Source organism: Falco peregrinus, chromosome 8, assembly GCF_023634155.1.
Source record: "Falco peregrinus isolate bFalPer1 chromosome 8, bFalPer1.pri, whole genome shotgun sequence".
Lineage (NCBI taxonomy): Eukaryota > Metazoa > Chordata > Aves > Falconiformes > Falconidae > Falco > Falco peregrinus.
The window spans coordinates 45071122-45085577 of record NC_073728.1 but is presented as its reverse complement, the minus strand read 5'-3'; the positions used below and the strand labels follow the sequence as shown (position 1 = coordinate 45085577).

At 57.1% G+C, this 14456-nt stretch overlaps 1 protein-coding gene across 4 annotated transcripts in view; it reads left to right on the top strand.

Moving 5' to 3' along the window:
* The window catches only part of CXXC5 (CXXC finger protein 5), a 38272-nt gene extending 25752 nt beyond the window's left edge, over positions 1–12520 (top strand). For all 4 annotated transcript variants that reach the window (XM_055812676.1, XM_055812675.1, XM_055812678.1 and 1 more), the window contains 2 exons: positions 5510–6562; positions 11506–12520. In XM_055812676.1, coding sequence (XP_055668651.1) covers positions 5777–6562; positions 11506–11550 — 831 coding nt within the window. In that variant the 5' untranslated portion in view covers positions 5510–5776 and the 3' untranslated portion in view covers positions 11551–12520. The remainder of the gene's footprint in view (positions 1–5509; positions 6563–11505) is intronic.
* Positions 12521–14456: the final 1936 nt, after the last annotated feature.

Here is a 14456-nt window from a genome sequence, read left to right as displayed (position 1 = left end):
GATGCTGGATTTAATCTTCCATAGCCTTTTTAATTCAGGAGTTGGCTTCTTAACATCCCTCAGTGCCACCTCAGCAGCAGAGATGAGCAGAGTGGCTGCCACAACTGGCCCTTCGAAGGATGTCCTGGAGCATGGGAGATGAACTATATCCACGCGAGTTGCCCATCTGGCAGTCCGTCGTACCTCTGGCTTGTTAACCTGCAAACACCCAGGGCGAGGCTTAGCATTTATAACACCACTCAAACCTCTACCAGGCCTTGGTGTCCTCTCCTGATGTCTGGATAAAATTTGGTGGGCGATGGTGACTTCCATGGTGCATCCAGGAGTCGATCTTCTGGCTGGACCAGTTTTTCGGAGGATGAACTGGAAGAGCAGAGCTTGGAGGCTGTTGGGTTGATGGAGGCAATGGCTTGCAAACAACAAAATGAAGGACATCCTTTGCCTCAGGGTGCCTGGTTACCAGGCACAGCGTTCTTCCTGAATGGGTGTCCCAGAGGGATGTTCAGCCTTGGGAGATCACAGCTTGATTTCTCTCTTCATTCACCTCATTTCCCCATGTGGCTTTCATAGAAGCAGCAGCCCAGAGGTGATGGTGCCATGGGTCTCTGCCCTGCCAGCAGTCCCAGTGGCCAGTTCTTCCCTGGCTGAGTCCCTGGAAGCTCAAGACTTGATGGTGCTTCCTAGTGTGGTTGGAGAGGTCCAGTAGCCCTTCGGTCTGGTGCCTGCTGCCTGACTTGTGGTCGATGAGGCTGTGATGAGACGTCACTGCTGGCTTTCAGTTGACCTGTGTCACCTGGTGGAAAGACCAGCAGGTCTGACTGCTGTGGAAATTGGGTACCTGGGAGCTGAGTCAGGTGTTGTGGTGCTGGGATTGGAGGAGCTTTGAATCTTCTTCTGGTGGTGCTTGTTCTCCTGAACCTTTGACCTGGGTTGCAGCTAGACCCTCTGACCCTACAGGGTGCTACAGGGTGGTGGTCCTGTTCTACCTGCTGGCTTTGCTCATCCTAGGGTGTGTTTCAGACACCAGGAGCCTCAAGGGTGTCTTAGGATGCCCCATGCATTGCTCCCACCACCCATGGCTCCGGAGTCCTGCCTATCCCTCGGTTTTGTCCATGACTGTTGGCCAGGGTGGCTGGGGAGCACGGCCTCTGGAGCAGTAGCTCTAGCTGGGATGGTGCCTTCAGCTGCAGCATCCCTCAACCTACATCCTTCTTGGGATGCCTTGGAGAGGAGCAAGTGATAGTGGTGGATGTCCTCCTTAGGGCTGCCTGTGGTGCAGCTGAGTCTGTCCATTTGTCCATCCGTTTGTCCGTCCATCACCAGGGCTTTGCTAGGGAGGTGGGCACTGCTCTGGGCAGACAGCCGCATGGCGAGGGGAAGGAAGCAGGGACAAAAACCTGGTGGAGGGGACAATTACTGCCTTTCTCAAGGCTGAAAAGATGCCGGGGTCCCTTCCGTCCTCATCCTCCGTCTGCTTCGGCTGGACAAAGCCACCGCCCCCAGTGCCCACCCAGCGCCCAGGGATTAGAAAAAAGCCGAATTTTTATATTCTCCCTTTGTCTCTGGAGCCCGGGAGCAGCTCGGCTCTGGCTTTGCTGCTTTCTTCTCTCTTTACAGCTGTGTCTGTGCACGGCTGACGGCACGGCTGACCAACTGGCAGCTTTTCCAGGAGGAGGTTGATTTATTTAAAATTAAAGGAAAGCAGAAGTTCTTTCTTGAAGACGAAGACTTTTTACATCGCAGGAGCTGATGGCTTTCCAGCGATGCAGTGAAATAACACAGGGGAGCGGGCTGGAAATCGCAGCTTGTCATTTTTTTGTGAGAAGCAAAGCTCCTCTCCTGCTCCCGTCTGACGGTAAATGGTGCCCGCAATCAGGGATACTCTTAGTCCATCAGCTGGTGATGGTTTCTCTGGATGCTGAACTACCAGAGATCCTTTTGCAACCTTTATTTTTCCTGGCGCTGCTAGGACTATTACAGCACGGTCCTATGAGGTCAGCCTGTGTGTCAGGATGGAGGGAGCCCCGGGGCAAAGCGAAGAGGGGCTGTGGGGTGGTGCTGGGCTGAGCTTTGGGGGGAAGCCCTGGGCTGAGCTGCTGGGACACTCTCTGACCCTCTGGGCTCAGGCTGTACTTGGCAGGGAAGTTGTGGAGGGCGGGGAGCAGGGGCTTGCGAAGGGCTGGGAAGCTCCTGAGTGCGGGCTGGGGCCTCCCGACCTTGGTGGTGTCCCCTTGAACCTTGGCGTCCCTCCAGGTTGCTAAGCTGCCCGGTGCAAAGACCCGGGCGAGGGAGCCCATCACGTGCCCCTTAATGCCATGGCTGGGACTAAGCACCTTCTGACAGGGACCCAGATGACGCTGCCCGGCGCCTTCCCCGGGGGATGGGGACCAGAAAAGGGGCAGAAACGGGACGGGGGGGCCCTCACGGTCTTTGCTGGGGTCAATCATAAAGAAGGGATTAAGATCATTAATTCCTCCCCCCGCTGCAGTTAACAACCTGCCTGGGCAGAGGCTGGCGAGGAGCAGCTGAGATGTCTGCTGCGCTGGGTGGTCCTGCAGTGTTGGGCTGTGAGGGAGACATCCCCTTCGTGCAAATTAGCCAGGCACCCCACAGTCCTGGGGTCCCTGGAGGGGGGACTGGCCCGTGCCACCTGGCATGGCAGTGGTGCCCGGTGCCTGCCGCTGCGGAGGAGTGCGGCCCTGGGGGGCTGGAGGGCAGCGCCGGGCCGTTGCAGATGGCGGGAGCTGGCGGAGGCAGAGCAGCAGCCAGGACAATGGTGGGATTGTGCGGTGGCGCCACTCAGCATGGCTCGGCACGGCTCGGCATGGCTCAGCACAGCTCAGCGTAGCACCCTGTGCCAGCAGCTGAGCACCGTCTTGCGTCACTGGGGCTGGGAGGGGACATGGCGGTGTGCCCCTTGTCCCCACAGGCAGCAGAGGACCTGCATCTGGTGGGCTGGGCTGGCTTCGTCCTGCAGGGTCACCTGCTGCGGCAGTGGGTGCTTGGGGAGCCCGTGCTCCAGGCTCTGCAGCCGTCAGCCCCAGTCGGAGGAGGCTGCGACTGGTGGGGGCTTGGAGCTGTTGGCACCCAGTTTATGCAGCAGGGTGGGACTGGCGGGCAGCTGCCTGCTAGTGCCAACTGGGAAAGGCTGACTGTGGAGGAAGATGTGAAGTGATGGAGATGGCGACCATGGCATGCCTCCATCCCATGTCTTCCCCACTTGAGCACCTGGACCCTGCTGCCCTGTGCCATGGGGTAAGGGGGACCCCTCGGCGTGGCAGCAAGATCCACGTGGGCACGACTTGGAATTTTTTTCTGAGTGATGTGGGACGTGCCCCTGGAGAGCCCCGGTAAATGCTACAGCAGCACCACAGCTCGGTGGTTGTGGTGCTGCCAGGCAAGCAGGCAGGCTGGTAAATCCTGGGCAGATCCGTCCTGGCACTGGGCTCCCACGCTGAGCGGGCTGCGGCACCGCGGGCGGAAGAGGCGCAGGGCCGCAGGAAAGGCAGCTGCGGGCAGGCGCAAGATAACACTGCCGCGTGGCTTTATCTCATATCCTCCTGTCCGGTGCTTTTCCTGCTCCGCTCCCTGCTCCGGCCCCAGCACCCGTTGCTTTCGACGTTAAGGTGTGACCCATCCTAACGCCTCCAGGGATGGGACCCCACCTCCCTGGCAGACGGGGATGGGAGCCCCAGCCGCACGGCAGCAGCTCACCCACGCTCCCAGCACCCATTTTGGGGGCACCCCAGCCTCGCCGCCCCCTGGCATCCCCCTGCCCAGAGTAGAGCGCAGTGCCTGGGGAAGGGCTGCTTCCTGCTGCCACAGCCCTCCCTCTCCACATGGCCTGGCCAGCTCCAGGCTGGAACTCAAGCCCTGCATCGATCCGCGCTGCATCTTAAATCAGCTGAAGCAAGCGGTTTTTAGTGTGAGGGTGGGGGGGCTTCTCCGCAGGCAAGCCAGCTCTGGCACTGGGGTGAGACGGCTGCCTTCGTCTGCCAGTACCGTGGTGCTTGGCGCGGTGACCTTGCCCCTGTCAGCGTTTTAATGGTGATGCCTGCAGCTCAGCTGCAGAACTGTGTCCGTAGGGAAGGGCCTGGGCTGTAGCAGGGTTGCGGGGGTTGCGTTGCAGCTCGGCTGTGGTGAAGGGGACACGAAGGGTGATGGATGAGCAGGGTGCAAGTGGTGCAGGGATGCCCCTCACTCTGCTGCATCACCCCTGGGCAGGAGCAAGGGTCCCAGCAGGGCTTTCTGCACATGGCCACATCCTTGCCCAGGCTCCAGAGGGGAAGCTGGCGGGATAGCTAGGGTAGAGGGTGGGGTAGGCGAGTGGCCTCCTCCTGGTGCTGCCCTCCCCCAGCTGCTGCTGGGGTGGGGACGTGGGTTCCTGCTCTGCTAAGCCCTGCAGCTTTTCTCCTCTAAAGCCTGATTACTCTGGCGGTGCCTGTGCGTGCGTGCATGTGTGCTCGGGAGGGGAGGAGGAGGAATTTCACAACAACAAGTGTTCACAGGCACACTGGGCCCAGCTGCCCCAGAGCTGCCCCAGGGACGGTGGCATTGTCCCCGCAGCGGGGAACGGTGCTGAGAGGAGGCTTTTGCTGTTGCTGCCAAGCCCCTGCCGCCGCCAGAGTGGCTGCGTGGCTGTGGTGGGCATGCAGGCAGGGCACGCAGGGCCATGGCCAAAGGTCAGCACTGGGGCATGGAGGTGGCTGTTGTGGCTCCCCGTGGGGTTTGAAGGGGACACCGTGGTTGCCCATGGGGTTTGGTGGTAGATGCCACAGGGGTTTGGAGGCAGATGCTGCAGCTCCCTATGGGCTTTGGAGGTGGCACTGCAGGGGCTTGGAACGGGATGCCGCTTCATCTCTTTCGTGGAGTTTGGAGGTGAAGCTGTAGCTCCCCATGTGGCTTCCTTTCCTTGCCTGGTGTGCAGTGCTGGCCTGGGGACCAGGGTCCAAGGGGCGGAAGAGAAGGAGGAGAAGGGTGAGAGGCTCAGCATGATCTGAGCTGGGTGAGCAGCAGATGTGGAGGGGCAGGGGAGCTGGGGTGCAGCCCTGCAACCTGCTGCCTCTGTGGCACCTGGTCAGGGGGTGCGGGCAACTGCTGGGTGGGGACTGGGGGCCCTTTGCACGATCTCTGGCTGCCAGCGCAGGGACATCCTGTGAACACCCGCGGTCCCATCCGGCACAGGGGCTGCATGTCGCTGGAGCGGAGTAGGGGATGAGCCCCGTGACTTCCCTGGGGCTGCAGTCCCTGGGGGAGGAGAGCTGGGCACAGAAAGCCTTTAAGCATTGGAGTGCCATTGCTACCACGCCAGGACTTCCCCTGTGACCCCCCATTTCTGTCTGGACGGTGACCCTTTTAAAGAGCAGTGGAACGGATCTCCACCGAGGTCCGTTCCCTGGAGTTTCTTTGTTTGCGGCACTGAGACTTTCATGGCAGGGGGAGGAAGAGCTGCTTTGAAAAGCCTGTTGGCTCTTGCCAGTGCTAACTCTCTTTTCTTTTCTACTTCCAGAGCCGCATGTTGTGTACCAGAGCCGCAGAGTATGTTTTTGCACTGAGATCGGCCTGAAGTACTCTGCAGCCGACGCCAGAGGAGACGCCCCATTGATGAGCGTTCCCGTCTGAGCTTTCCCTGGTGGCTGGCGGGCTGGTGCTACTAGAAGGGCTTTGGGGGTCTTTTGCTTTGGCATTGGGGGTGGGGTTTTGGTGTTTGGCTGGTTTTTTTTTTTTTTTTTTTTTTTTTTAATTTTGGGTTTGGTTTTGTTGTGCTCTGGGCACCATGTCAAATTTGGGCTCCCATCAAGACACTGGGAACAAGCCAGAGACGGAAAAAAATAACCAAGATGACTCTCAACCCCCCGTCAACTCCGAGAGGAGGAACAAAAGTGGAATAATAAGTGAACCTTTGAACAAAAGTCTTAAGAAGTCCCGTCCACTCTCCCACTATTCCACCTTTGGTAGCAGCAGCTCGGTAAGCGAACATTCAGAGAAAGGCAACCCCTTAGCTAATGGCAATGAAGCGACTGTGGATAAAAGTCATTCTACCTCAAAGCACAAAAACATCTCTAGTATGCTGAGCAAATTAGACCGGGTGTCGGAGATCTCCTCAGAAGGACAGACCGCCCTACAACAGTTTGCTCAGTCGACAGAAATGCTCAAAAGAGTGGTACAGGAGCATCTTCCTCTAGCAAGCGACCACGGGACTGGTATCTCTGACATGGAGGCAGTCTCAGCTGCAGAGACAATGAACGGCCCCTCTGATTTTCCTTACCTGGGGGCTTTTCCCATCAACCCAGGCCTTTTCATTATGACCCCTGCCGGCGTGTTTCTGGCAGAGAGCGCGCTCCATATGGCTGGCTTGGCAGAGTATCCCATGCAGAATGAGTTGGCATCTGCCATCAATTCGGGGAAAAAGAAACGGAAAAGATGCGGCATGTGCCCGCCCTGCCGAAGACGGATAAACTGCGAGCAGTGCAGCAGTTGTAGGAATCGCAAAACTGGCCACCAGATTTGCAAATTCCGAAAATGTGAAGAACTCAAAAAGAAGCCTTCTGCAGCACTGGAGGTAACCGGCCCCTCTCAGGCACCCTAACCCCTCCTCGGGCTGCACTCCTGGGTTCGGATCTTGCCCTAGATAATAAAACACCTGGTACTTCTTACTTTCTTATTTTTCCCTTTTCCATTAACAGTTGTCACCATGAGATGTGTGCTCTGCCCCGTGCCCCCAGTTCCTGCCCTCCTTGACGCACTGGAGTTGATCAGCTTAGGGGGGAGGGCTGGGGCCTCTCCCTGGGGTCCCCGGCCACGTAGGGAGTAGCTCTCCCCTTTGCAGGCGTGGGCAGCAGTGGGTCTCTGCTTGACTTTTAGCGTTGGCATCCCTTGTCCCCAGTGGGCTGCAGCTTCCAAAGCCAGGGAGTGGCTCCTGACCTGGCAGTCGGGTTAGAGGATGGGGAGGCAGGAGGCGGCTTTTTGGATTGTGAGTAATCGGTGATAGTGATACCTGTGGCCATGTTGCAGCTGGAGCCCAGACCCTTAGCTCACCCTTTGCTCTGAGCAGAAGCACGGCGGTCTGTGGGTGGTAAACAACTGCAGCGTGTGCTGAGCAGCGTCTCCCATGCTGTAGCCATGCCAGGTCTCCCTGGGCCAGCATGTCTGGGGCGGTCAGGATGAGTCCACAAGGTACCAGCTGGGTTTTCCAGTGGTGGCTGAGCTGTGGTCCCTGCAGGCAGCGTGCCTGCTTTGGCACCTGGAGGAGCAGGATGCCCAGATCCTCCTGATGTGAGCCTTTGGGGCGGTACTTGGGCTGTCACTGCCCACCACAGTCTGCCTATGGATGTTGCCCTTGGCCTCGGAGGGGAGCTGCTGTAAGCTACTGCTGGGTTGGGGTGCCACCTTGTCAGTTCTGCCAGGGAGGTATGATACTCACATGGGGAGCACAGGACGAGTCTGGTGACTTGGGTCATCACATGGGTCTGAAGTGCAGGCAGGGCTGTGGGCAGCTGCTGGTGGCATGGTGTGGCGTGGGTGAGGGCTGGGTGCCAGCAGCACTGGGATGCAATGCAGAGGTGGTGTGTGTGCACGCTGCTCTGGCAGAGCCTGCCTCTTGCCGCACCCCTGTGGGTGCTCTGGGCCAAGACCTGTCTTCTGGGTCCCCCACGTGCTGTGCTTAGGCCAGGTTTGATATTTGTGGGAGGCAATCCCACCGTCAGCTGTGCTGGCATGCTGCTTCCTGCCAGTGAGCGCATCCCTGGAGCCAGCAAAGGCTAAGAAGTCACCCGGGCATCAGCTGGATTGCATATCCTGGCATGAGGGCATTGCCCATCCTCTGTCCCAAAGAGACAACAGACCATTTTCTTAGCCACATTCTACGTTTTTCAATTAGCATCAGCTCTGAATGAATAGTGAAGGGGAAAAAAAAAATCTGTTTGGGCGGTGGGGATGAGGAGAGGGGGACTGTGTCTTTCAAAAACCGCTGTATTGCTAAATTATATTCTTGTTCTAATTTGCTGAGTCAGTGATCTGGAAAAAGGGAAAAAGGGAGAAAAAAAAAGTTCATCTCTTCCAAAGAGTCCTAAAGCGGGTCAATAGACTCAGAGCTTGCAGAAGCTGGAGGAGTTGCTTCCTTCTCCCAGCACTGCGCTGGGTCTGGGGATGATAAATAGCACTGGGAGCCTGTGAAACGGTCACCCCCTTGACTGGTTTCCCCATCCTGTGGCTGGTTGAGAAACTGGAGCCACTGAAATAGGACTCTTCATGTGATAGAGTTAGGCTCCCCCAGAGATGGGTTCCCATCCCTCCTGGGCACGACCGTGGGTGTGTTGAGGCTGAAAAGAGATGTGCTGGTGGGGATGGATGCCTGGGAGATGTGGGTCACTCCAGGACATCCCTGTCCCCTTTTCAGAGCAGATCTTCCTCTCTCGCAGGGTATCCACTTGCGCCGTGTGTTGACCTTGGTAGGGTTGAACGAGATTGTGGCTGTGTGTGGCTGGGACAGGGATGCTAGGGCCCTGGTTGATGTCCAAAGGTCACCTGCGTCAGTGGCTGGGTTGTTAAACCTCACCCTATGTAACCAGCCCTGGCAATGCGTTGTGTTGGGCCAGCCGTAAGGCAGCTACTGGCACCTGCCTCGCGGTGGAGACCTATCTGGAGGTGGCGGTGGCCAGGATGCAGAGCTGCTGCCAGTTTGGCGGCTCCAAGGACTGCTGGTCCTGATGGGGTGCCATCACACTGTAGTGCTTAATACCAGGACAGGAGCGGCCAGTCAGTGGCCCTTTATATGGGGCTGAAAAATTCACAGGGCTTTGTGAAGCATCATGTGGGGGAGTTGTGCCATTGCCCCGGAGAAGAGCAGCCAGCAGTGGCTCTGGTCTGGCAGCCCAGTGCATCCAGAGGAGCGTCCTTGGAGAGCCTGGACAGGGGCCGCAGCTGTGATTAAACATTGATCTAAAATCAAGCAGTAAAAAAAATAGAATTAAACCTTTATGGTGGCATAAAAAAACGGGCTAAATCCCTCTGCCGCCGTTAAGCTTTATCTGCACATCTACAGAGCCCGAATAACCGGTTGCTGCTGGTGTCCCAGTGGTGGCTGGCTGAGGCTCTAAGACCAGTGAGGCAAGGTGGATGCTTGGAGCAGGCAGCAGCATGTCCCTGCACTGACCAGGCCCCTCCGGGCTCTGCCAGTCCCAGCAACCCCAGGTAATGCCATGAGGGCTGGTGGCCATGCCTGGGCAGGTCACCCTGGGCTTGTCTCTGGAGCTGTAGGTCACATAAAGGCCACAGATAGTCAGGATATGACTGAGCAGAGGTATTCTCCATCCTGAGAAGCCTTGGTGAAGTGCCTTGGTGCCTCAGCTAGTGCTGGTGTGAGGGTCACTGCCACCCTCACATGGGTCTCACAGACAAGAGACTTCTCACCAAGGCCATCATGACAGGACAAGGGGCAGCAGTTTTAAACTGGAAGAGGGCAGGGTTAGGTTGGACATAAGGAAAAAATGCTTTATGATGTGGGCAGTGAGGCACTGAACACGACGCCCAGAGAAGCTGTGGATGCCCCATTGCTGGAAGGGTTCAAGGTCAGGTTGGACAAGGCTTTGAGGAACCTGATCTAGTGAAAGAGCTGCACACAGCAGGGGGGTTGGACTGGATGGTCTGTGAAGGTCCCTTCCAACTCAGGTAATTCTGTGATTCTGTGATCGTGGAGATGAGGGGGTGAGCTATCCTGGGCATTCACATTAGAGCTAGCTGTCCATCTTCCTTTAATAACAAAGGAGCATAGGTGTTCAAGGTGATCTGTATCAGACATCTCCCTCCAGACCCATTAGGAGCTCCCTCTCCCCTTACTCCTCTCTCCTGGGATGATGTATCTGTGTTGGTGGCCCTTGCTAGCAAGTCCGCTATGCTCTGCCCTGCCAGGTCCATGTCTGGTGCCTTGGGCGGCATCCAATGTGGGCAGCATGCTGTGCCGCAGCCCCGTGCATCATCGGCCAGAGGCACGTGTATCTTCCCCAGATGCCTGATTACATATTGCAGAGACCTTTGGGGAAGCGGTGATGCCTGCAGCTCCTTGCTCACTGACTGCCCGAGCTGGGTTTGCCCAGAGGACCAGGCACAGGCTGGAAGCAGGAAGAAGGAGCTGGGCACCACCAGCTCCTGCCCATTATTGCCATTTGCCCCCCTCCCCTTGCGCAAGCCCCATGTTTATCTCGTGGTGCCGATGGAAGTGAGCATGTTGGGGTCCGTCCCACAGGTGTGGGGGGAGATGCTGTCCTGGTTACTCATTGAGGTTTGGTGAGTGTCTTGATCAGAGAGAAGGATCCAATGAGAGCCGTCTGGCTCCTGCGTGGAGTTAGGGACTGGACTGTGGCATGGTTTTGACTCTTGGGACAACACATGGGGTGTCCCTAGCCCTGCACAGGGGCCCGACACTGGGAGTGGGGCTGGGGCTGGCTGTCACCCACACCACCCTGTGGCAGCCCAGACTGCAGCCCTGTGCCCATCACTGCAGCCTGTGGCTTCTTTTCCATTGGTGTCCCTTGCTTGTTTGAAGAGGCAGGAGCCCAAGGGCCCTCTGAGGCATGTGCTCTTGGTGATGATGTCCTATGTGCTGGCTAGCATAACTTGGCCTTCCTCGGGGGCTGTTGGCATTGAGACGTTGTGGCCCTTGCATACTCCACCCACAGTCTCATGAATGCTGAAGAGGCTTCCAACCCCATCCAGCTGGGAAACATGCTGGGCTCTTCTTCCAGAGGATGGCAGAGCTGTTTGGGCTATTGCCCCACACCGCTTCTCCTGGAGGTGGCTTCAGAGGGGTCTCATCTGTTGTTGGGTGCTTTGTTATGTGTGGGATTGAGCCTGGTAGGACTCATCCCTCTTCCCCTGCGAGACGCTGAGAGGTCCTTGCTGGTGCCGCTCTCTTGGGGACAAGGTTGTTCAGCGTGGCTGGGTGGCAGCAGGGTGCTTCCTATGTGTCCTGAGCAGCTCCCAGGCCCTGTGGCCCCAGGCCCAGCCAGCTCACTCCCTGACCCATCTGCTGGCCGGGCTCCTGTCCGCTGGGCGTCTGCCCACCCACGGCAGGGACGGTGGGGGCTGGCAGCGAGGGCCACGACGTGCTGGGCCGTGCCAGCTCACCGCGGCCCGGCCATTGTGCTCGGTGCTGGCTGCAGGGGAAGTTGGGGGCTGCGCCATTGTGCCGGCCGTGGCGCGGGGACGCGGGAACAATGGCCGAGCTGCTCTGCCAGGGAGGGGGGGCCAGCAGCAGGGGGACCCCGTCTCCCTCCTTCTGGCATCCCAGCATTTGCCGGCAGGCTGGAAACCTTGGGATGTGTGGCGGCAACGGGGGATGCTGAGCCTGGGCTGGATCTGTCCCGAGGCCAGTGACCAGGATGCAGGGCAGGGGTGGGAGCGGGGGGTGTGGGCATGCAGCCCTGGTGCCGCGCGGCTGTGCCGGACCCGACCTAACGTCTTGTCCCTTCTTCTTCTATCCCCCTCCCTGTCTCTCTTCCTTTCCAGAAGGTGATGCTTCCTACAGGAGCCGCGTTCAGATGGTTCCAGTAGGAATGGGAATCCCAAAGCTCTGTCATCCAAGTGCAATGTCACTGCTTGCTTGTGTTGTCTCAGGCAAGGGATTTTTGGCTGAAATGAATGGATGCACCTGTGTCTCTTTAGAACCAAAAATATTTTCTCGCAAATCTCATTCCTGTTTTTATAATTTTTTTTTGCGTTCGTTTTAACATCTTCGAGTCCTAGTCAGACATTTAACTGCTTTTCAAATAAAAATAATTAAAAGAAAAAAACAATGGATCTGTAAAGTACCAAGACTTAATAGACAGAGTATGGACAATCAGTTTCTTTCTGTGTTTTGGTGTTGATGTTGTTTATGTGTGAAAGATGCAGTACTTGTGTAGGGAATGTAAATTTACAGTAACCTTTTAAAATCTAGTTACTAATAAGCACTACTGTAATTTAGCACAGTTGTTTAATTGCACCCTCATTTATACTTTTTATTTGATTCTTTCCCATCATACAATAGAGTGGATAGTTTATAGAATGCCTCAACTTCATGTTTATAAATGAGAATATGTTTAAAGCGATGTAGTATCCCTTTTCCTAGCCATTCACCTATGTAAGTTTAACCCGCAAGAGGTTCGGTATAAAAGGTGGAAGAAAACAACTGCTACACAACTGGCAGTCTTTGAAAAAAGAAAAAATAATTAAAAACAAAAAAGAAAAAATGTCAATGTTAGTTTATTAATATAGAGCAAGAAACACTGCATACAGAAAAACCTCCTAATTGCAACGGTTTACTCCTAGAAGTAATTTTTGCAAACTTACTGAAGTTAAAATCAAAATAAAAATAATACTGCAGGACCTGTGCTGAAGCAGTTACAAAAAGTGATATTTCTCTCCTGTTCAGATCCCCGTCTCCCCAGCTCTCTCTACATCATTAAATTGAAATGCTGTTTGTAATGTTTTAGCGATCCAGGCTGTTTTTGTGAATAAAATGAATGCATGTTTTGTGTCATGATTTACAGCTTTGTTATTTCTCTCCCACCCCTTTTTCCAGCCATCCAGGCCCCCCAGTGCCGATGGCAGCTGGTCCCCCCGCCAGCCTTTGCCTGCCCGTACCCCGTCCCACCACTGCTGCCTGCCAACTGCAGGGGACCTTGCTGGTGCCGGTGCTGGAGCATGGCGGCGGCTGGCCCGGGTGGGACAGCGTGATGTGCTGAGCTGGAGTCACCCCGGCTGCTAAATCCGCATGGTTAATCCTGGCAGCGGCTGGGCTAAGCCAGCCCCAGCTCTTCCTGGGGATATTTCCCAGTTTGACCTGCCGGGAGTTTTACCAGGTAGCGTGTCGCCGTTTGTTTTGGTAAGACAGTATCAACAACGCACCCTTGAGAATCACGGTGAGGCTCATTTTATCAGGACAAGTCCAAAACAAGCTCCTGAAGGTGGGTGAGCTCAGCAGGCTGAGTGCCCGATGCTTTCCAGCCGGGCCCGGTGCCTGTGTGGTGTCAGCGGGAGCCACTTGGGGTGGGGGGAACGTTGGATGGGCTCAGCCATGGACAAGCTGGAGGGGTTGTGGCTGGTGCTAGGGGTGCTGTGCTCAGCATTGCACTGGGCATATGGGCTGTGTGCCCCCTGCCAGCCCCCGCGAGGGGCTTCTGGACACATGGGCAAGGCCATCCCAGCTTATGGGTAGAGGCAGATCTGCCTGGAGCCAGCAGTGCCAGCTCTGCCTTCCTGGGGTGAGGTAGCGAGAGCCTTTGTCCCTGGCTCCAGCCAGCGTTTGGGCCAGCATCTGTTGACCAGATGTGCGCCTGGAGGAGAGGGGGAGTGACGGCGGTGCGTGGGCTCCGTCCCTGCTGGGCAGCGACCTGCCAGGACTGAGCAGAAAGTCCTTGGGGAAAACCACCCCAAAATGCCTTTTGCAGCAGCCTCACACCCACCCGCCCCAGTGGCTCCTGGGCATTTGGAACCTGGCCTGGGCACCTGGGACATGCCAGCGGCCAAGCCCGGTGGCGCTTGTGGGAGCGACTGGAGCTCACAGCGATGGTGGTGCAGCTGGGCCAGCACGGTGAAGGACAAAGCTCAAGGCCTGCAGGGACGGGTGGACCCTGCTCACACCCCAGGAGTGCTCTGGTGTGTGTCATGCCCAGCCTGTGCACCGACGGGTGGCACTGGCAAGGGGCTGTGGGGAGCTGGTTCCCAGTTTGTGCTGCTCAGGCAACAGCCGAAATCACTTAGCAGGAATGTGGCGGTGGGGGGGTGTTATGGGAAAAAGGAGTCTGGCTGGTATTTTTATGACTGTGGCTAATGGTTGGGGCTGTGTGAACACACAGTACTGGCACCTGGGGGGGAAGCAGCCCCTGACCCACACTGGGAGAGCATCCTGGGGAGTGGCACACAGACCCCCTCCCCAGGGCTTTCCAGCCCCAACACCCTGCAGGAGCTGCATGGCGGGGTGCTGCTTCATCCCACCAGCCCCCACAGGGCTGTTACCCCCAGTCTGGCCACGTCACCCCCAACAGGGCTGTGCTGGACGCTGTGTGTGCAGCATGAGGGGCTGCTGTTGGTACAGGCTGGTGCTTGGTGAAGTGCCATCGGGGCAACTGCAGACATGGCAAACCCTGCTGTGCCACACTGCTTCTCTGCTGTCTGTTCCCTCAAGGGACAGCAGTGTCCCCAACTCTGCTTTTCCCCCGGGAAGCCACAAGGCACAGGGCATGTGTCCCCCATCACCCCCATGGGCATCACATCTGCTCGGCACATTGTGGCAGCCCAAATGCTCCCAGGAGCAGCATGGGGCAGCACCCAGCCCCTGTGGGCAGGGATGTGCGGCTGCTGAGCGCGGTGCTGCTGCCTGTACAGACAGGGTCAGAAGCCATGCCCTGCCACAGCCCCTGCCTTCACTACCACCCCAAGCACAGTGCTGCCAGCGCCTGCATGCTCCTCCAGCCTGG